This window comes from Zophobas morio, unplaced genomic scaffold (assembly GCF_036711695.1).
Source record: "Zophobas morio isolate AGI-343-1 ecotype UQ-CSIRO unplaced genomic scaffold, CSIRO_AGI_Zmor_V1 ptg000017l, whole genome shotgun sequence".
In the NCBI taxonomy this organism is placed as follows: Eukaryota; Metazoa; Arthropoda; class Insecta; order Coleoptera; family Tenebrionidae; genus Zophobas; species Zophobas morio.
Window position 1 is genome coordinate 17,439,956 of NW_026972122.1, and position 23,331 is coordinate 17,463,286.

At 31.0% G+C, this 23,331-nt stretch overlaps 1 protein-coding gene across 1 annotated transcript; it reads right to left on the reverse strand.

Annotated features, from left to right (window-relative positions):
* Positions 1–1,968: 1,968 nt before the first annotated feature.
* On the reverse strand, positions 1,969–22,814 carry Hk (Hyperkinetic). The gene is made up of 8 exons (XM_064057541.1): positions 21,841–22,814; positions 4,636–4,988; positions 4,477–4,573; positions 4,299–4,426; positions 4,039–4,251; positions 2,905–3,260; positions 2,722–2,852; positions 1,969–2,670 (listed from the first exon to the last, which is right to left on the reverse strand). Exons 1-7 carry the CDS (start codon positions 21,936–21,938, stop codon positions 2,751–2,753), a joined length of 1,347 nt encoding a protein of 448 aa, XP_063913611.1. The 5' UTR covers positions 21,939–22,814; the 3' UTR covers positions 1,969–2,670; positions 2,722–2,750.
* Positions 22,815–23,331: the final 517 nt, after the last annotated feature.

Sequence of the window (23,331 nt, forward strand, 5' to 3'; positions counted from 1 at the left end):
AACGACCTTGTGACTCTTGTGAGCTTCGCTAGGGAAGTCTAGGGAATTTCAGCTTGAGTTGTCAGTGCTCTGTCCAATACGTCAATTAGTTGTCGGATAACGAATTGTATTTTAAATTTCGCGCTAATTTCACCCCACTTGACGTCACACCCGATGCGTATGCCTATTGACCCTTTTCCTGTAAGCAAAGTGAGTAGACATTGTATAAATTCCAATGACACAGAGTGAGACAACATCGCGCAGGCGAAGTCAGATTTTTGGAGCGCCAAGTTTAAATTAAGCAATGAGCGACAGATTACGCGTGTGTAGCCGGTTGCATTCTGTCAAAGCGGTTTATTGTCACAGGCCTTTGCTCTGCTGCCGGAGTGCCGGATACAATTTCCAACGTGGTTTTGAAGATGCGTGCGCACGAAAAGTCACTATGGAAGTTTTACGATCTTACAGGAAAAGGGTCAATACCATGTCTCCTTCTACCATGGTTAAGTATACACTTGTTGATGAAATAAAATAATACACAGAGTGATTATGACCGAGGTTGCCACATTTTCAAACATCAGAAAATGGTCAAAAGTGTCAAATTTGCATCAGTAGCTGGTCATTACGATTAACTGAAAATAAACTATCACTTCTATTCGCAAAACGTCGTTTTGGAAGACATCTTCGCTCTTTCGCTTTACACATTTGGTTATTCATAAATCGTTTTAAAACCATAGGTTTTTAATTACGACAACCAAAATGTGGCATAGAAGAAAACATTACTAATACTGTTGGATGCACTTGATCTTGGTAGTAGTTTTTTATCAATTTTGAACACACGATTTGTTTTTCACAACAGATGAGTAGTTAAGTTTGCATGATTTGCAGTAAAATATATATCTACTCTTGTAGTGAAGACATTCATTAAACCATTAATCTGCATACTATCTAATGTACTTATTTTTTTAAATCTAATCCTTTAGAACATGCTGTCATGATTTTATTACCTTTTTCTTTTAATTTTAAATATGTGTATATTGAAGTGAGCAGCAATTGCAAGGTGAACATGAAAAGGATATAAATTACTAAAATATATATAATAGGTAATAAATGGTATTAATATAGCAAATACTATGTAATAATAACGGACGAAACAAATTTCTACTTATGTCAATTCAAATACTGAGGAGTAATTTTTAAGCCAATTTTTATTTATACAACTTCTACCAAAATGTTTTTTCTACAGTAATAAATACCTATTGTCTCACTGTAGTTATCCCGACAAACTGCTCGTCACATATTTTAAAAAAGTATTTTGGAAAGATTGAGTGAAATTTTTAAACATATTTTCTAATTGTGTCGAATTCTTAGAAAATACGTATTGCTTGGTGAAGGAAGTCCGAAAGTTACAAACATCAGTATTTAACTTTTAATTCAATGTCGTCGATATTTTGTTTTTTTCAAAATTATATTGAGTTATCTTTAATAAAGTCTACAAGAAACCATTCTGGAGTACTTAGTTATTAAATGTATGTCTTTAATATCACTTAACATTACAAAACGTGGGAAAGATACCATTTTTCAATAGAGAGTTAAATAACCAGTAGGTAAGGTAATTTTACGATAATAATATGTTTCTTGAAAATTTAGTAACGTTTTTAAGATATACCGTAGAATTCGTCATGTTTGAATAGCAACATACTTGTATTTCATCACAAGTTTAGTTTAAAAATACTCTAAATTAACACTATCACACTATTTCGTGCGTTTCATAATTATTACATAATAATTACGAAACAATATTAAAAGTGCTAATATGTAGATATATAATAAAATTTTCTACAAAATGTGCAGCATCAAGAAAATTTTATCTTCAAAACATTTTTAAATTCATATTTTTTTTTTGTAAGGAAAACTCAAGAAAAGTTGTAATAAAGTTTTAAATTTACAAATAATAGCTAAACGTTTACCAACAAAAATGAAGTTATTATGTAAAAGAGAGATTCCGGATGTTTGTACCTACTGTGGTTAACATAATAAACTAATAATGGATGCTAAGTGATGTTTTTTTTCAATAGCTAATTGCTTTTTGTGAAATTCCTGTTCTCAATTTTTGTGCAAATGACCCTATAATTAAGTATTTTGTAGAGAAACTGGTAGTTATTACAACACCATTTAAACTTATTAATTTGAAAGGCTCGTATCAAAATGCAAATGCATAAGCTTATCGCATCTAGAAATCGCGTTCCATTTTCTTAAAGTTAATAAAGAGTTTTGAGTCCATATTTATATAGCTACTTGTTTAATTTTAACAAGAAATTTTTTAGAAAGCGTCCAAACGTAAAGATTCACAAAAAACATTTTCATCACATAATTCAGATCAAAATCTCACCATAAGATTTTTGTTTATTTCATACTTGCACAGGACTATGAGCTGTCTTTTTGTCTTTTTTTTTAGTTGAAAAAGTTTCAGTCGTACACTTTGGACCTTCATCTGGGCTGTAACTCCATCTAACTTTCTCCTTGTAAGGTTTCTCTTCAGGGGTTTTGATTTTACGAGTTTTGACAAACTCGGTAACTTTTTGTCACTGAATTTCGCAAAAAGGAAGTTTTTGGCTGTCTTTAGTTTCTGTATCTGCATTGCTAACGTCGTCTTCTTTCGGACTCTCAGTGTTACTCGTGCCTCCCTGACCACTGAAATTGGACACAATTTAAATTATCGTGTGTTTTAGGAAATGAAATTACCCAATGGAACCAGGGGGGCACATTGATTGTCATCTAAGCGCCAGAGTTGACACCATTGGTGGCCTAGTCGGTTTGTTTTCTAAAATACGCTCTATTTCTGCTACCATATTGGTGTTTAATTTAGGTACAAGCTAAAATAATACAATGAATATCAAAATAGTCAACAAATTACTTGATAAAAACCTGTAAAGATTGTATGCTGTCATACAACTGCATTACTGTGCTTGCTCCTAGAAGTAAACATTGTACAGATTCATTTTTTAAACACCATGCTATGGCTAGTTGGGACAACGAACAACCCAACTTTTCTGCTACAGCATTCAGTTCTCTAATTCTTTCAGATTGTCGGCGTGTCTCTTCCGGTTGGATTCTATCTTTCATCCAGTTGTATCCATCTTTATTAGCTGTCGCAGTTTCATCTTCAGTCCATGAGAATGAACTGTACTTATTTCGAAAACTAGATCTAGAGAACAACTGCACGCTGCCTTCTTCTTTTCCTTGAGACAGTCCCATCGATATCGGTGACCAAGCCATCAAACCTATTAAAAATTTATAAAATCATTTATGATTTTAATGTTCAGCATTTTCAAAAATTTGAATGAACTTTTTTATATATTAACGATGATTAGCTTCAATAGTTTGTTGCGAGCTGTACAAAAGAAATTCTGTAAATATAAACTTAAATCTATGTTTATATTTCAAAACATTTAGAAGATAGTTGATTATATCCAAATTTAAATAATTTTAGTTTACTGTTTTGATAAAAGCAAACTAAGTAAAGTAGCAACGTTTCATTTGTGTGCAATAAAATTTTATGATGGTTTGATTCAGTTTACTCCATACCCACCATAAATTCCAATTTTAAAACCGGCCAGATAGAAGACTAGTAATCTGAGCGGTTCTTAGCGCATCTTAGCTACCCTTCTTCTGGTTGAATAAAGTCGACACGTGCCAAGCCGGTGGGATACTCAGTTGGTAAACAGCTTAGCCAACCCCTCGAAATGACATTATAAAATTTTATTGTACATAAATGAAACGTTGGTACTATACATCGCGCATCGTACGGAAATATAGTAACAATAGCAACACCAAATTCGAAAATAATACTTAGGAGTATTTTTTTATAACAAGAATTTTTTAAGTAGTACCTACATTTACCGTTTGTGCAACATATATGCATCTCCAACTATGAATGACGTACCTATCTATCATTGTGAAAAAACTGTTCGAGATTCCGAGTTAGGAAATGTATTTTTTTGCACAGTTTACAAATACACATTACATTTTGCCGATGATATGTCTAAAGTAAATACATACCAACACCAATTTTGTTGTACAATTCAGGCATATACAGTTCTGTCTTTTCTCTGCAAAACATGTGATATTCTGTTTGCTCGACTATAGGTGTAACGCAGTTAAATTGACGACAGTTAGTATACGCTTCCATCACTTCAACGGGGGACCACCTCGCTGTTCCCCAATACATAACCCATCCCTGAGATATTACATAATGCATTGCTCTTACCACTTCTACAAAATGTATTTTATTCGACGCCTTTGATTTTTCTTTTTTTTACCTTCCATGGGACACATCGGATCTGCTTTATGAACTATTACCACATCAATGTAAGATAACTGAAGCCTTACCAAACTAGCTTTAACACTTTCAATTATATGCTTTCGTGATAGTCCCCGTTCTTCGGACCTACAATATAAATTAATCCAATTTGTTTATTTCTTTGAAACAAAATTTACCGCGTACTCCAATAAATCTTTGTAGTTACAATGTAGCAAGTTCTCTTCCATCCTCTTCGAGCTAAAATTCTTCCCAGTTCAACTTCGGCCCTAGTTCCTAAAATGAAAATGAAATATTTTAAGGCTTTCCAGTATTTCCCAAAAAAAGTAGGAGTTCACCTGAATGGGCTTCAGACAAATCGAAAACGTTAATTCCACTTTCGACGGCAAGAACAATAATCTGTTCGGCTTGTTCTTCAGTGACATTGGGACCAAATGTAGGCCAAGTACCTAACCCAATATTAGAAACTCTTAAACCACTTTTCCCTAAATTGCGATATCTTAGACCAGGAGCTACTGTCGTTTGTTTTCCAAGCTGCAGAGGAGCATTTGGTGCTGAATGTGTAAGTCCACTCAATAATAACTGTTCTTTGGTTATGCCCCCTTCACCTGAACGTTCCGTTAGTGCACTGAGTGCGCTTCCAGCACTGAATTCTTCCATGCAGTCCAAGCTTGCTATCGGTGCTCTACACCTAAAATATTTTATTTTAGTCATTTATTATTACTTAACATATCATTCACAGGTCATCTCAGTTGTTACGGGTGTTTCACTAAGAGAATATTTGACTAATAATTTGATTTTAATAATAAGGAATGGAACATGCATTCTATTAGAATAGGATGCTCTTTTAATCCGTCAAAATTTAATAGTAAAATGTGAATATTCCTTTACAGTTACAATGATCGTTGCAGTTCAAACTTGACACCCTTTACTGAGACACTAAAAAAAAAATTGTAGGAAAAACGGCCTAGTAGGCAGGATTCTACCTATATGATACTCTGTAGCACAAAGCAGTATAAATGAAAATGCCAGCCTCATACCAGTTATAATTCTAATGTAAAAATATTTTTCAAAACGCAATCTCAGTAAAGTTTTTTTCTTTAAAAAGAAATGCAGTATTTCTAGCTAAGTACTTATTGACATAAGTAAACCGTGACTAGTATTGTGCTTTTGGTTTTACAGATAAGGCAGTTTTTGCAAAATTATGTACGCTAAAAATAGCCTTAAACCATTTTTAACCCAGATTATATACATAATAATTGTTTATTTATATTATTTATATCTTAATTGAAATTAACAGAAATACGATGAAAACTATCAAAAGTACGGGTTGTCGCAGGTCTAGTCACAAGAGTAAATTATATATGTATTTACTATTGTAAATATTTGAAGGATTATTCAGCTCTGTATAAATTATCTTATTAATTACTCTTAATTTATATTTATTTGAAGTACACTAGAGTCCATGCCATTGCCAAACAGTGGAGACAGTTTTTTTATTGCTCTTTGTTTTTATATTTTCTGTAGCTAATAATCTCTACAGCGATTACTTTTCAACAAGAAAAAGAGCTGCCATTTCTTGAATAATTAAATAATACTCCTAATTGAATTGAACAAATGAATAATAATTCATTGTTTTTACTTTTTTTATTTCACAAATGTAATGTATCAAAAAGAAGTAACCTAAAATTTTAGCAACAGTTAAACCAGAAATGAGTATACCAGCCTTAGATTTGGTGAGCGATACCTTGGAAGTCGCAGCTAAATTAAATTCTTGGTATTTGTTGAAGACTCTGCACTGTAAATCATTTTTAATCACTTTCAGTTTTGTATAAAGATAAATACCATCAAGAGTTAAATACTTAATTCATTTGAAAAAATGTGCTAAATCGGACAAACTGAAGATTTGTATCACGTTGGTGTACAAAAGCAAAATGTAGAATGATTATTATTTATAAACGAAACTATCACTTCCTTTAAAAGTCCACTACCGCCTTACGGAAACAGTTTGATATACTGTAAAATAAAAATCACGTATGTACAAATATAGTCCAAAATATCAACTTTATGCAAATCATAGGTATAGTTAACGTTTCATACAAAATAAATTCTTGAATAGTAAATAGTAATAAGCTTTTCACAATCGCATTGTCTAAAGGGTTCATTCTTTTTATTATTATTATTTTTTTTTAATAAAAAACAGCCGATTAAGTCATCACTCTGAAATTTCTATTGACTGGTTTCTCCATTCACTGTTATATCTATTCATTGTGAGCATATTTTGGGTACGTTTAAAAATTTATATTATACAGCTCAAATTAATTAGCGGAACACTTTTTTGCCAAACTAGGACTTTTTCTAGGAAAACACAATAAAAATCAAACATGACAATGTTAAAAGTTACATTCTGTAGGTAAATAAGTTAGTGTAAACCATCTTGGTGGTGTTCAGCAGACTTGAGGAATCGTTGATAACATTTAGCGATTACAAAAATCAAAATGGGAAACTGTAATTTGTAGTGCTATACAGAAATTGAAACATCGTTTTTTGTCAAACGTTTGTCTTGTGACAATAAGTTATGCATCTAATACGACAGTAGCCTTGCTCGCATCGTGTTCACTAGCAGGAGAACTTCAAGGTAGCCTTTTAGAAATCCACAGAGCATGGAGTTGCTTCATGAGAGTCAGAAAAATGTTTAGACAAGGTCGTGAAAGGAAAAAAAGATGACAAGAACTGTTCCGCTAATTAATTTGAGCAGTGCATTAGCCGTTGAACATGATTTAACGCTCAATTTTGCCAAACTCTGTCCAGTCCAGTACCTATTATGGAATGTAAAATGTAATGCCTACTTACTGAGATTCAATACTTGCATGCTGAATTCGAGACAAGACTAATTAAAACTGTAAATTTAGTCGTAAAGTTTTAAATTTCATATTTATGTCATACGTTGTTTTAAACTAGAAAAAAAAGGTGATCAAAATTCAAGCAACATATGTAGACAAATCTTTGTTAGAAAATTTCGTTAATCATTTTAACATACTACAGGATCTCCAAACACTGAACGACGCTGCAAGTATTTAAGGCCTTCTAACTTTTCTAAATCAAAATATTTATATATGAGATAAGATATAAAAAAAGTAGACGACTAAAATTATAAAGCTCGGTGAGCAGCAGATACTGAAATTATTACTTTTTATGCATATTTACTTTGATTTGCAATATTACTTTTAATTAATTTTTCTTTCTATGCTTGCGCATTATTTTCAACTATACAACATGTTTTGTTTTTGAGGAACAATATACAACTTTTTTTATATATAAAATTATTTTTATTTTCAAACGTCATACAGGCTGTTATTGAAAGGTACGTACAACAAAATTTACAGTTCTTCGCGAGGTCTAAGAAATCTGAAAAACTTATTTTGTGTTATCAAAATTATAAGGGGAAAATTAACCCTTATCCAACCTTTTTAGACGCTACTGAAAGATAAATAGGTAAAGTTAATCTATTTTAATAAACCCTAGCAACTGTAACAATAAAACTTTTGTCAAGACTAAATGTTGCTATAGAAACGAGAGATGATGTTTTTATCAGAGGCGTACAACGAATTTAGACATAAATTTTAATAATTTTTATCTCTAAAAGGAGAACACTTTTACCTGAACTTTTTTTAACTTTTAGCACCCATACTTCGAGACCAATTGCCGATTTTATTTTGTACGTACCTTTTAATAACACGCTGTATAACTGACACTTATATGACGCTCTTACCGGGGTTTAAGTCTCATTTCTATGACACCGTGTTTGAGTGGCGTATAAGTACTACTTATACTCCGCCGGCGTATAAATAAAACATTTATACTCCGCCGGAGTATAAATATGTGAAAATCATAGTGGTTGTCAACCATAGTAACCATGGTAAGTGAAATCAAGGCAATTCGTTAATGAAGCAAGAAGATAGGAAATAATCATTTCAAACGAAGATTAATCGTTTGAAAATAAAATATTGTATTTCATTCGGAGTTTAAGTGACTTCATGTGACTCGTATGGACTTAATTCGCCTCGCTATCACTCGGCGTTTAATCGTCCATACTCGCCACATAAAGTATCACTTAAACTCCTAATAAAATAAATATCTATTATTTTTATACATTCTGATTATTCTCTTCATAAGCTTTACACACATATTTTATTTTTGAAATTGTTCATTTTTCTGGTATATTTGTAGTACTGCTAAATTTTATGGTTAAATAAACAAATTCACTTTATTGCTGTACTTATTCGCAAAATCGAGTCTTGAGCGCTGGGAGAAAAATCTGAAATACATGATGTTTATCAAATATCCATATATCATCAGTCTTTTCAAATAGGATGCCCTATATTTTGTTCTGCACTTTATTCTGTTCTTCATTATCTTTCTTCCTTGTTAAGTATTTTCTATGCTTAAGACTGAAGGTTTTTACGATTTTTCATTTTTTTAACAGCCCCCAAAATATCGAGATTTTTTGCTTACGACATGACTGTTCATCAAGTTTGCGTCTTTATAGATGTTATTTAGATCATCTACATCTTACTTAGGTGAATAGTAACATGATGCCTTGTAAGATGGCCTACGGGATCTTCTGATCAACAATAAAATTAGACCTCTTTTACGAGCTTATGCCAAAGAACTAGAGATGTACCGACTATAGTCGGCCGACTGTTCCGCTTTGCTAAAACCGGTTTATAAATGCAACAGACAGTGTGTTTTTTTTTTCTATTTCTCTGACTACCTTAAAAACTTGTTTTATTTTAATAAAAGGAATAACTAAAGTTTCTTTGTTTTCCAAAAAATGTGTTAAATTTGTTTGGATAATTTTAACATTTAATTTTTTGTAGTAACTCAGTACAAAAATAAAGAATAACACAATTTAGGGCAGTTTATACAATACTTAACCAACTTTAACCACTTTTTTGGAAAATTTTTGAAAATTTTGAATTCGCTTTGCGTGTTTATTGGACCAGATATCGTGACGGCGATTTCAGAATCGTAACTAGCGGAAGATTATCTACACTTTGGCACCAATTTTCGGTCGATTAAACCAATTTTAACCGGTTTTGACAAAGCCGACTAGTCGGCCGACTATAGTCGGTACATCTCTACAAAGAACATACGTCTTTCATCGTTGCTATCGGGAATCATCTCTTACGCATCACAAAAAATTTAGCGGTTGCAGCACACGTTTTTGTTTATTTATTGTCATAGTTTTCAAGTCACGATACGTTAAGAAGTAAAATTCTCGATATTATGAGATGTCCGTGAAAAAAATAATTAAAACTTTGGGTATGAACATAGTCAATAAGAAAAACGAGAAGAACAAAAAACATTACTGTAATAAAGTGCAGGATGTCATACCTGAAAAAAAATTGAGGGCTGAATATTTGAAATTTTACCATTTTAGTTTTTTTTTGTAAACTTTACATTAATAAAACTCAAGTCTATTTGCATTAGAATCAGGCGCACACCACTTTATCTATCCATCAAATATTGCAACACAATTTGCTAAAAATATATAATTGTACTGCGGTTTTGTCTGCAAACCTTTGCATTGTTAAAAAATTAGATAGATTGAAATAGCTTGGTAACGCCCCATCGGAATTTTAAAATGTGTATGCTTGCAAATTCTTAGAAGAGAACAATTAAGATATATAAAAATATCTACAGAAAACCTATTCAAACACCCAAGTATTTTTAAAAAATAGAACACTCTATACCTATAGTTGAAAGATAATTTTGGTTTGCCTTTAACCTTGTTGAATTTTGTAATAGTCATTGGCGTCAATACATTTTAAAATGAAAAATAATAATTATTATGACCCACCACTGACCCGGAAATGACCGGCATTCAGGCAAGACTTCTATCATTACGGGTACTAAGACCAAGTAATGATATGCATTGATTAGATTAACAGAACAACTTTCGAGATTCTAGAATTTTACAAATTAGTCTGCTATTATTCTCTAATCTCACCCCATCCCCAAAAGTCTAGCGTAACTACCGACCATTTATCCGCGCATCACTTGGAAAGTGACCTACACTACTCTGACCTATTGGTGCTAATCTAATCTGACTGACATGATCAGACTCTTCAAGAAACTTACGAACAATATGACATGTTCCTAACAAAACAGCTTTTTGAATTTAGATAATTATTGAATCATTCAAATGCAAAGACTTTAAATTCTTAACTAAGCTATTTATTATTTATCATTGTCATTTTAAAAATATTTATTTTCCTTATTTATTTAATGTTCTAGTGAATAAAGACTTACGCAACTAGTATTTTGCCAGTATCATCTCTTCTTTAAAGAGCAAACTATTTTTAAGGCCCTCTGAAAACTAAAAACTTCTACTTTACCGTATCGGGGTGTGGTGAAACATACAAACGATTTATAAGGTGCTTTTTTCCGAAAAATCTTGAATCAAATTGTTACATACAAATTCATTAAAATCTAGTAATTAACAAAAATACAATAGAATACAAAGCGAAAATTTTGTTTTCTAGTAAACTGTCACAGCAGTGAAAAACAAACAAAAAGCAGGCAATGTTTAGATATTGTACATACTTGATATCCGTGACATTGACTCAAAAGATTCCGATATTCAGACTGAAATATTGTATTTGAGAATGAATATTACAAGCAGTTGTATTAAGGACATTATTTGTAAAACTCTTTCAAAGTAGTTGAAATCTTTGATAAAATTAATGTTACTAATGTCACAAAAGTCAGGTTTTCTGTTTTGGAGTTACTAGAAAAATGCATGGGTAATTCCATTATTTAATGAACGTTGTTTTGAAATACACTTATTTCTTAAATTAATGCATATACAATTTGTTTTTTGTCGTTTTAAAAACATCAATAGACGGTTGTAGGAAAATATTAGAATAATAATATTTTTTCATATAATGTGAAGTGACCTTGATGTTTGATGTTTCGGTACAGGGATTTTTGTGGTAACAAAATGATTAAGCGAAATTCTGTATCAAAGATCTATATTGATTAGATTTTGTCTGGTGTTTTTTAAATTAATGCGTAGGTAATTTTCTTCATTTCGTCATTATATTTATGTAATTATAAAAAAATCAAGGTTCTATGAAATCGTTAGATCCTTTACTTTTAAATTCAGCATATCAAATGCTAGTTAATTTGAGCTCAGATATATTCACATAAGAAACGAATAAATCTTAACTGAACCAGCACTTGGTAATTCGTCGAGAAACAACAGTATATAATGTTGTTAGTTTTACTTAAAAACTGTCTGTTAACTCAAAATGTTCAGTGATTTTACAAATTGAGAAATCGAAAACTTCCTAAAGAGAATGCTATAATTTATTTGAATATGAAAGTACTACTTAAATTTGAAATGTTACCTTTTATGAAAACATTTTCGTGTTAACTCTTTAGGTAAATAGTCTTATTTTTGGAATTAGAGGTATGACAAGAATAATTTTCGACAGCATGAATTCTAAACGAATATTTATTTATTTGATTTTATTCAATTACGAATATCGTTCAGATGTTATGCTATTTTACAAAATATGAGAAATGCGTCAAGAAAAAGTTACTGGATTTAAAATGTTGCAGGGTATAACAATAATAAGAAAGACAAATGTTTGATTTTATTTAAAACTGTATATTTAGCAGAAGTTAGTAAATTTAAAAAGTTGCACGGAGTATCGACGTTGTCTCAGATTACCTATTTGGTGTGACCTGTAACAGTCATAGACCGGACTCTTGCGGGTAATACTTAGACCAAATCGCCAGTGCAATGATGCACCTGAACCTCCCGTTGGAGCGCTAAACTTCAGGTGGCTAACTAGACGGTACAAAAATGTGTTAGTTTTTCTTTAAATTCACGCATATAAAGCGGCGTTCATTAGATAGAAAACGCAAAGATCATCGGATTGCAAACTCAGTTTTATGGAGAAAAATTTGAGAGAACAATATTTGTTAACGTACATTCAGGCTTAGTTACTTAAACTGCAACCTAACCTTCACAAAATGAAGCGAGGACGCGAGCCTATGAGCGACTTGAAGGCTATCCTCACTAGTCCGATTTCTGGAATAGCAAAACCATCTAATTTAATTACTAATTAGACAGAGTCTTTGAGTTTGTTATTTTTCCATATTGTATATTAATAGATATCTTTTTAACTAGTTTTGGCTTTGACTGAAATCATTATAGTTATTGTAATTTTCATTACAAATATCAGTCAAATTCAATGAACAAACTCAATTTATTGCCAATATTTAGGTAGATTTGATGCAACATTACATGCATCTGGAATTCTGAAGCAAAAGTTGATAACATAATAATTAGTATTACGCTAATTAATAGTTATGTAAAGGTAGTAATTTGCAATGTTATTTTAGTACAAAAAAAATGTAGAATTGTATTTTTAGTTCTAGACGTAATGATGGTTTACAGGTGTTGAGTTTTGAAATTAATAAAATGTTAGAGAAATTCAAAAGTGAAATGTTGAGACTTACCAGTATGTTATGGATTCAATAAATAAGTGATAGTTATTAAATTATTTACCCCACTTGTTGCTACCTATTTACTAATAACTAACTCATCAGATGATAAAGCTTGCAACTAAAAGGAATTCTGACAATGGAAGTATTTCTAATATGCTATCTGATTTACAATGTTAACAGTTCAATACTAAAAGAGCTACTGTTTTTGCGTAAGCTAAATACAATAATAATTGCAAATACATACCTGAAATGTAAACACTATAATATGCAACTTTTTGGTTCCTGTTTTAGTGTTTGTTCTATTTATAAGAAAATTTCGTATTTCATATCTGTAAAAATTTAAAATATACTTAAGATTATATTAAAAATTTAGGTACGTTGCACTTTAATTTTTTAACTTTTAGTCTGAAAAATTATGTCTTTTTTAATTTATTATTAAAGTGGAACCTGAATACTTGAAAGTGATCGCACGTATTTAATTTATTTACTGCGCGTTTATTATATATATTTTTAAATTTATTCGGTTAATTTGTGAATTTAAAAACTTGTTTACACATGTTTTGTACTACAATGGTACCGCGAAAATTTTACAATTTACAGATTTCTAAAATGTATTATTTAATAATAGTTCTACAAATCGTTTTAAAATAAAATAGCGTTTCTTTGGGTCTTCCTTTTCTCCTTTAAATGTTAAAATCGTTTAAATGATATACGACTTTTTATTCAAAAGATAGTTTTCATTTATCAGACTACATTCATGCTTCGTGAAAAGAAATGATCCAAACGAAAATTTGTAATCAGCCAAGTGGGAGAATTTGTTTAATTGCATCCCAGTTTTTAACTGACAAGTTTGTTACATCGAATTAAGGAGTTAATTGCTGTAGTTCACAATCGTTTTACCAAGCCACAAAAAAACTATCACTACAAAATTAATTGAAAATGGATGATCACCGCATTTGCTCCATCATTTCCAAATATCAACTTGTTCGTAATCACATATTTAGAACTAATAAGTTTAATATTGCCAAAGTATGTACGTTAGCTATACACTAAAAATTGGTCAAAAGAATTTAAACAACACTTGCTCGCCCCCTGAAGCGTGACCACCTTATGCATGTTTTCCTCATTAAATATTTTTTGTAAGAAAATATCAAAGTTAGTTTCAAACGAATCCATAGCATATTTCTGAGATAAATTGTAAAATAATTGCAGTTGTGGTTTTCTACAAAAATGTGTAAAGTTGAAAATAAGAATCGACCACTAAACCATAATAAGTAGGTAAACGAATATGTCATTCTACAGTTTTCAAGTACGATTTATTTAATATAATTTTGAAATCACGTCGCAATTTTTGCAGGATATGAATAAATAAACCTTTGTTAACATTCTGTAATCTCTAAATCAGTGTTAGTCAGTGTTTTATCAAAAATGTTAAAAACCTCCATTATGCTGCAAACTACAAATTTTACAGACGCGCATTTTGTTGTTCTTCAAATAAATCGTAAATTTTGCTTGTAAACTTTATTTTTTAAGATGACTCCGACATGTTACAGGAGAAGTAAATTATTAAATAACAGACAGAACAGCATGTTAAACTGCATGTTTAAAGTGAAATGTTATGTAACACTAATAATGATAATAATTTCTTACCTCTCTTGTATAAGTAAATAATCATAAAATAGAATAGTTGGTTATGCAGCAAGAGGCAAAAGTGACACATTTTATCACGCGACGTGAAATTGTCCGTCGAGGCGTTAGCCGAGATGGGGCAACACGTCAAGTAATAAAAGACACTGTTGCCTCGCATAGCATACAAGATTTTTTGTGATTTAGTGTTTATTTGTAGATATTTTTTCAAAAAATTTTGATTTAACTGCGAATCGTAATAAGGATCGTAGATTGCAGTGTTCCGTTGATACGAAATGAAAACGTTGCTATTTACATCTTTTTGCAAAAACGCAATAAACAAATTACACGTTACACGTTTTCGTTAATTTCATCAGTGTTTTTGTGGGTGACGCCGTATTAGTATTAATAATCTTAACAAACATGAGTGATTCAGAAGATGATATGCCGTCCGACATTGAAAAGGTTGCCAAAGAAGCAATTTCAAATTTATTACTGTCAAAGTCAAAGTCGAAGGAATTGTATGAAATGGCTTACAAACGCTGTGTAGCTTGGTGTCAGCTGAAGAAGGTCAAAATTACGTCAGAAAAAGCAAAGAGCCAAAAATCGTCTACAGTATGGAGTCAATATTCACTGTTGCGATGAACGATAGGAATAAAGCAAAATGTAGACATAAGTAAATTTATATACTTGATTGCTTCTTTAAAACGAAACACTGAAGGTTATAAACCGAAAAAATAAAAAATCTGTAGAAGAAACGACATCAGCAGATTTTTAAGAGAAGCAGACGACAATCTTTATCTGGCAATGTATCGAATTTGTTGTATAATCCCAATTTCTGTAGGTTACCTTGATAGTTGGGGTAGCTGGTGGATGTCGAAAAGGTGAATTAGTCCACATGCTGATCGAAGACATCCTCTAACGTTAGCGGATTATCATCTACTATTAGTGGTGCAACATTTAAAAACTGTACTGTTAATATTTATAATAAATAAATTTGCTTATCTTGAAGTTAATTGAATATTTTGACAGATATTACTTTTTATCTCTAGTGATAAAATAATGTCACTTTTTGTCACTAGTGATTTTAACAGAAAATGGATATGAAATGTCGATATTTGACAACTAAATTACAAAAAATTATATTATCCTAATGCAAATGAAACGAATCTCAGGGCATATTTTTAATAAACATTTGTTCATTAATTTTTTAACGTAGTCGTCAGATTTCTAGAGGGGATACATAAATATGTTAATCAATAGAAAATCAAATAAGCGATATTTTGTGACCACCCGATATCGAAGACAAATTATATTTTCTGTACGATAGCATGTACCTACATACATTACACTAAAAAGTTAGATACATTATTAAATTTAATTACAGATAATAATAATAATAATAATAATAATATATTAATTATTTTTTTATTAATTAAGTTTTCAACAGGCCGAGGCCCAATTCCAAAAAAACAGATGTATACAAACATCCAACGGCGGGAATCGACGCGAAGCCAACACACCTACGCGGGTCCTCAAATCTTAATCAGTTAATCACTTATAAATATAATAATGATATTTTAAAAGTTTTTAAAAAAAGCATCATTAACAAACCTATAAATAAGAAGACCTCTAAGAAATAAATTAACGAAACAATTCCATAAGAGTAAGTCAAGTTACAAAAAAATTGTGATAATGATAATATTTTATCACAGTGTAACAATCAGGCAGGCAATGTGTTTACCCATGCAAAGTAATTTAAATTTAAAGATTGGAATAAAATTAAAAAGTTTGCAACCCTCTAAATAAATTCTAGTGAGATTTATTTTACAAAATTATGAGATGACTAGTGTTATCATCTACACGATAATATTGAAGAACACCTAAAATTTCACACTAATTAGCCCAGCAATTTCGGGTTTATGGGTCTAATAAAATCGCTAGACAGAAACAGGAGAGTGATATTCTGCGTTGTACAAGCTGCAAAACCTTGAGAAAACATCATATTGGACCCTACTACATAATGGAAGAAATAGGATATAATATATATTTTTTTAGAATTATATCTGTTACTCCTTATATTTCTCTATGTGACTACTAGTTAATTTAAATAATGATTTTTGATGCGAAAAATCAGACTTCTTGTCATACTGTGGCAGAAGAAACACCAAATCTCATATAAGGGCAATTTTGTACCGAAATTTGATAGCCCAAACCTGTGACTATGGTCTAATAATACACTTTTGTTTTTAATATCATGTATGTGTATACATAAAAATGTAATGTTCTCAAGAAAACAGGTTTGGGCTATCAAATTTCGGTACAAAATTGCACTTGAAAGAAATTTGGTGTTTCTTCTGCCACAGTATGACAAGAAGTCTGATTTTTCTTTATCTATGGATAAAGTAACAGTAAAATATCAGAAAATGACTTGGAGGGACATAACTAGAAACAGAAAACCTACATTTTCACATTCCACAAGAATTGAACCATGATCTGATAAAAAGTGTCAAATTTCCAAGTGGTCTCTCGGGACGTATGATATTGTTACTTATTTTGATGTCATTTTTAGTTTGTTATGATGACTTACTATATTAAAACTATAACCTCTTTAGTTCTGTCATCTTACGGTACATAGCAGTATTTATTTCTATGGTATTTACAGATAACATTTTAAAAAGTACCAGCAAAAATTAAGTAAAAGGTTTTAGCTTTTACAGCACTAGTAAATCTACTAATTAATCATTTAGTTCCAATTATTGGAATCGACACTACTTAACAGTAGGTATACCTACAATAAAGCTATTTTCAAAAGAAAACTCTAAGAATTATTAAATCAGAAACAGTATGTTCTATTGCTCCCAAGGAAAGTATCTACATTAGATTCCTATAAACAATTTGTGTAAATTTACCTGGAGAAACAAGGTTGAAGCACGTTAGAACGTTTTTAATCGAATTTGTTATATTATCAGCCTCGATTTTTTATTGTTTTGAAAACAAGTAATAGTTATCTAAGTAATAAAAAATGTAAGTGCATTTTAACACGCGAGGATAAGTTAACGGCCGAGGCGTCAACGTCACGCCGAGGCATGTTATGTCCGAGGATGTTAAAATTCTTGGTATGATGTGGTTTCAGGATTATTAATTAATCTTTGACAGGGGTTAATAGCGCTTTTGGAATTTTCGGCTAATGTTGGAAGTACTTTACTTGTTTGAATGTTTGCCAAAATTTTAGAAAGAAGAAGACTTTAGAGTGACTCCCAAAGCCACTTGATAGTAATTATTCTGCAGAAGTAGGATAAGTCTAGTAGAGTTATTTTTGAAAAACACAATTCATTAACATTCATCCCTTCTGAATAAATTTTTAAAACTACTGTTACTTTACGAGTGATGTCTAAGGGTTGTTTGGAGGAACGCTTTATTATTACGACATAAGAAAATGCGATGTCCTAAATAGTTAGATAATCTCCAAAACTGCGGAAACATTACATTAAAAAGTGTTTAAACTTTTCATGAATATATGTAGTAAAATGCTAATAAAAAAACGTCATAATAAAATGCAGTTGATCAAATTCCAAAATATTAATTTCCCGTGATATGTTTTTTTAACCGTGGTTTTACAATCTACCCCAATTTTCAATTTTGCTTAAATAGGTCGTCTTAAAAAATAAGATTGGACGTTCAAATTATATAAACAACTAACTTAGAGATTACATAAACAATTATTTATAAAAATAACAAAATTTTTCTTTAAAGTGGCACTTCGGGCATGACAGATAGAGGGCTACTATATAAAAGGAAAGAAATAGGATAACCTTGTGTGTATTAATCCCAGTCTATTCTAAATAAAATTAATGCAAAGGCAAATTCTGGGTTAATATAATTTTACATAGGTTTTTAAATCAACTAGAAACTTACAAAGACAAGTATTAATTAAGTGTTCATTATTTTTCTACGGATCTTGATTTTTTACATCACGAAATTTTGTTATATTATATGTTATTCTATATTTTATCTCATATTAATTAATTGATGTAAAATAAAATTAGAAATATCCAACTGCATAATTTATAATTTTTGTTGTGCTAATACATGTAAAATCAGTTTATTTCTGACACTGAGAAATTGCTTGCAATGTTGTATTTGAATAAAGCATATGAAATTACTAAAATTATTGGGCGTTGCAAATATTTTAAAAACAGATTGCATTCGAAAAGTAGTATATTTAGTGAAATTATTTTCTTGGTTAATAAATGGACTTCATAATTAAAAAGTTGATGCTATCATATCACGGACAATAACAAATAAAGGACACTTAAAAAAAATTGGCCAAGGTTATTTAAGCAGAACTTCCCTCGCTCCTGAAGTGCAGCACAACATATCCAGCTTTATTGACAAATAAAACAATATTCTGCAAATTTTATTTTGTTTAGGATAACCCCTGTAAGCTAAAATAAATATGCGAGTGCAATGTTAAAATAAAGGCAAAGAAGTATGACATATATCTCAAGTAAGTTTTTCCATTACAAAATTTTTTGATGACGTGAACAACATTTTAGCAAGGACACACGTATATCATTTTGGGCAGGTGCAGTGTAATACAGTGTAGTAACAATACTGTATAGTCAAATTTTTGGGAAAATGAAGTCAAGCGTTCTTAATTCTATCAATAATATAGACTGTCTCATTCATTAATTTTTTATCGCCCTCCATATTCTAAATAATATTAATGCATTGATAAACTACAATAATAATTAGAATGCCGGTCATTTCCGGGTCAGTGGTGGGTCTTAATTATAATATTTTGCACATGTTTTTACGACAATCGAGGAAGAGGAAAAGTCAGTCAGTCAGTCAGTCAGTCAGTCAGTCAGTCAGTCAGTCAGTCAGTCAGTCAGTCAGTCAGTGAGGAAGTAATTATGTAGATAGGATTTAAAAAATTTTGAGATGACATAATTAATTTTTGGAAGGGTATAAACGAATAAATTTTGATTAACGATTTATCATGATTATGATTAAAACCTTAATAAAACATTTACTTGATTTAACAGCATTCGGTTTTGCAATTAATTAAAAATATTAAATTGCAAAATGTTGAGTTATATATTTAATTGTATATTTTTCCAAAAACCTGGATGTCTAAGGTAAAAACTCATAAACCACTGTGCAAAATTTTGAGATGACGTCATCACATTGTTGGTGCGGATAAATTTTGGTACACGTTTTAGCATCTACATCTATACATAAAGTACGGCCACATGACTATACGAATTTTTAGTGGAAAAGAAAAACAAACTTAGGCTATATTACTTGTGATGTGATATCTGTGTGGCGGCACAACACGTTGGTAAGCGAAGAAAGATAAGTGGCCTCGTGGTCTAGTGGTTACAATGCTTGCCCGGAAAGCGATAGGCGTGGGGTTCGAATCTCACCGAGGTAATAACATTTTTCTCCGCTTACCTTCAATCTGTAAACGTGATACCTTCTGGTTTTACTTTACAGTATGTGGTTGGAAAACTTTTATTAACCCAAGTTATATTGATACAAGAATCACTTTCTTTTCGCGAGGCATGTTTAAATTTTGAATATTTTTGAAGATTGCATAAAATTCTGTTTTTAGTCTTTATTTCTGCCACTGGCACTGTACAACAATTACTACATGCATATTTGGGAAATTTGATTTTCAAACACAAAGCAACAGGCGGTGGATTTTTAATAAAAAACGCACTTTATCACAATCAGTCCAGTAGTTTCGGAGAGTATTTATCTAATAAAAATCGACATAGACAGACGACATATTGACAGCCGGACGCATCCTAGCATTTATTTCCCTAGCTTGCGCTCGGGAAATAAAAACGGTTTATCTTTTAATTTTTCTGAACTTAGGCAAACCTTTACATTACAATTAGTGTTACAGTGTTAATATTAAAATTAATATAGTAACCTCATTAAAATTTTGATGCCGTTATTAATTGAGAAGTGACGAAATTATTGTGTAAATAACCACAAATTTTTATTATCGGACATTAATTAGTTAATTCAGTCAAAGTGGTTTAGATTTTATTATTTTTAAATATTATTATAACCCCCAGTGAGTCGGAATTGGCCGGGATTGACACGGACTGATGAGATTGGTCACAAAAAGAAACGACATTCGATTTTCTAGAATTACTGATGGTCTGCTGTAATCTTCTAACTTTGTCCCCCTCTCCCCCCAGAGGCCACGCGTGACCGGTGGTTGTTGATTTGATAGGGAAACGCAATGACTGATTTAGTCTACTAGGCGCTAATTTACCCTGATGAACATGATCAGACTGTTTGAGAAACTCGCGAACAATACGACCATTACGTAATATTAAATTTATTATGATATCGCCGTAAGTCCACGATGGAAAATTATTCGCCAGAGCCACATCCTGTCACCTGCAAGGCGCGTTTCCACACCTGCGTCACATCGCAGCATGAGAACTCCAATTCTGCATTTTTCGTCTTTATATAAGGAATCGAATAGTTCATTGTCCATGTCAGTCCAAGTCAATATTCATTATGAAGTTAAAATGTAAAAAAAAATCAACAGTATCAGTGTCAGTCAAATTTTTAATCGTTCGCGCTCTCCCAATAATTTGTAATAGGTGACTAAGTTAAATGTTGCGAAGTAATTTAATTGGTAATGAACAATTGTGAATGTAATAATAATAATTGTGAAATAATCAATAATTAACAATCAAAGTGTGAATAATTATGAATTAAAAAGAGTCGTTTAAAAAATAAGTTTATTAACCAATAAAGTTTGCTCATTATTAACTTTTATGCCCTTGTTTTAACATTTTTTGCAGTATTGATTTATTTTTTCCAAATTAGTAGGTTTTTTAAACACGTTTAATTTTGGGTGAGGTAATAATTGGGTTGAAATATTTCAACTTAGTTAGCCTAAGACGGATAGTCCTATTTACAAGAATTGTTTTGATGGAATTAAATAATGGCCTATTCAACCAAGTTAACTGCATTAAGTAACTACACATTAATTTTCTAAATATAGAAATTATTTCTTGTTAGAAAACTGAACTCTTGAAAAAATGTTTCGATTAATTTTTTTTGATAATATCCTATGTACCTTCAGTATATACTTATATGAGGAGACAAACTACATTAAAAATAAATGTTCTATTTCATTTCGTACGAGACCGAATCATGTATACCTAAATATAAACAGTCCTGTGTTCTGGGAGCCTAGATTGACATTACTCTGGTATACTTACTGCATTAGTGTTTAAGTTTGTTTAATTGGTGATCTGCGGTGATATTAATTTTACGTACTTTTACATAAAACTCAAAATATTTGACTTGTAAACTCTACACTAAGTGCTCTTATTGAAAAAAGTGTTAATATTTACCTATAAATAGTTGGTAGTTGACTAGAATCCTCACTTGTGTTGTCATTGTTGTTGTTGTTATCGTTATTAGTATAGTTACATAACGCCAATTGAGACATGTTAGTATCCAATTGTGTTATTACATAAGAATCTGCACCACAGTTTTAACGTTAATATTTATTCTTATATTACACTTTAATTTATTAGTGTATATTAATTTAGTATATTATTCCATAAACGAGAGGCACTACAAGGTTTTTTTCTTAAGGCAAGCAATTATTTGATGTATGTAAAAATCTGCAAAAATAGATTACGAAGTAGTAAATGACTATCTAAAAAAATCTTTGAGAGAGTGCAAAGTGTTTTAAACAAACGTTCCTACCTATTCATAACTGAGAAACTAACATACTGGTACCCTATACTAAACTTAATCAAAAAATCAATAAATGCAAGGAACTCCTGGCATAATTCCATTCTAACTATAAAAATTAAAAAAATATATGTGCTGAAATTTGTCACTTGGCATAAAGTCAAAGGACGATTATAAAAATAAAAACTAACCTCACTACCAAAAACTCATTTGTTCTTATTTAACGATGCGTTAAAATGTTACAATTTTAAAGTTATTTTAGTTGTTTTTTGTCGAAACTGTATACGCTATAATCCGTTATCACACTATTTTACGGAAGATCTAGATTGTTACTAGCGAATCGATAACCTATTTTTTATTGCTGGTTTAAAAAGCTTTGTTTAAGCTTTTACATTAACACTATTGTCTCACTACTAATCATCTATTTTATAGATTAACCAATCTTTTAGATTATAACCTTTATGCTGTTTAAGAAGACCTTCGATATTAACGCGTTTTATTTACAAGTCGTGTCACAACCAGTTTCAAATACAAAAAGTTAAATGGAAAAGATAAGAATCACAACATATTAAGTTAACAAAATAGCAGTTCGAAGGACGAACTTATTATATTATGGGCAGTTGAGTTTTCGTCATTGCAGGTTAAACGAAAATAGTCGACTTTAGGCGGAAATTCTCGAGAGCTTTTGAGAACTCGTACGAAGCAGCCGCGCACACGACAATGCTCTTTCCTGCAAAGCAATGCAGTGGCAGGAAGTGGCATGAGAATCTGCCGCATTTTACGAAACGGGAAGGTTAACAATACTGCATCTTAAGGGGATGTTTGCTAAATGAAAACTGTCGGATTTTTAATTTTGCCGTGTTATTGTCTTCACAAGAAGTTTGCGTGTAGAAAAATAAAGACGAGAAGTACTGGTAAGCTGGTTGAAACTCAGGAAAGCTGGGGTGTAATTTATGACACCCATAATCTCTGGAACAGTTCGGCACCCGCTTGTCGTGTATTATTGTTCGATTTTCGTTCGTCAACAGTTCAATTTTCATATACGAATTTATAAAAATGACCACAAGAAATTAATAAGAAATAAAAATCTGAATGTGTACAAAAATGAACTTCGAAAAATTAAGACAACAAATAGTAAGACC

What these genes read in the sequence shown, in the direction of transcription:
- Hk (XM_064057541.1), bottom strand. Translation starts at nt 21,938, where the DNA reads ATGTCTCAATTGGCGTTATGTAACTATACTAATAACGATAACAACAAC. An exon ending in AAGATTTATTGGAGTACGCG is followed by an intron (nt 4,427 to 4,476) that starts GTAAATTTTGTT and finishes TTTATATTGTAG; the next exon opens with GTCCGAAGAACGGGGACTAT. An exon ending in TCCGATGTGTCCCATGGAAG is followed by an intron (nt 4,252 to 4,298) that starts GTAAAAAAAAGA and finishes TACATTTTGTAG; the next exon opens with AAGTGGTAAGAGCAATGCAT.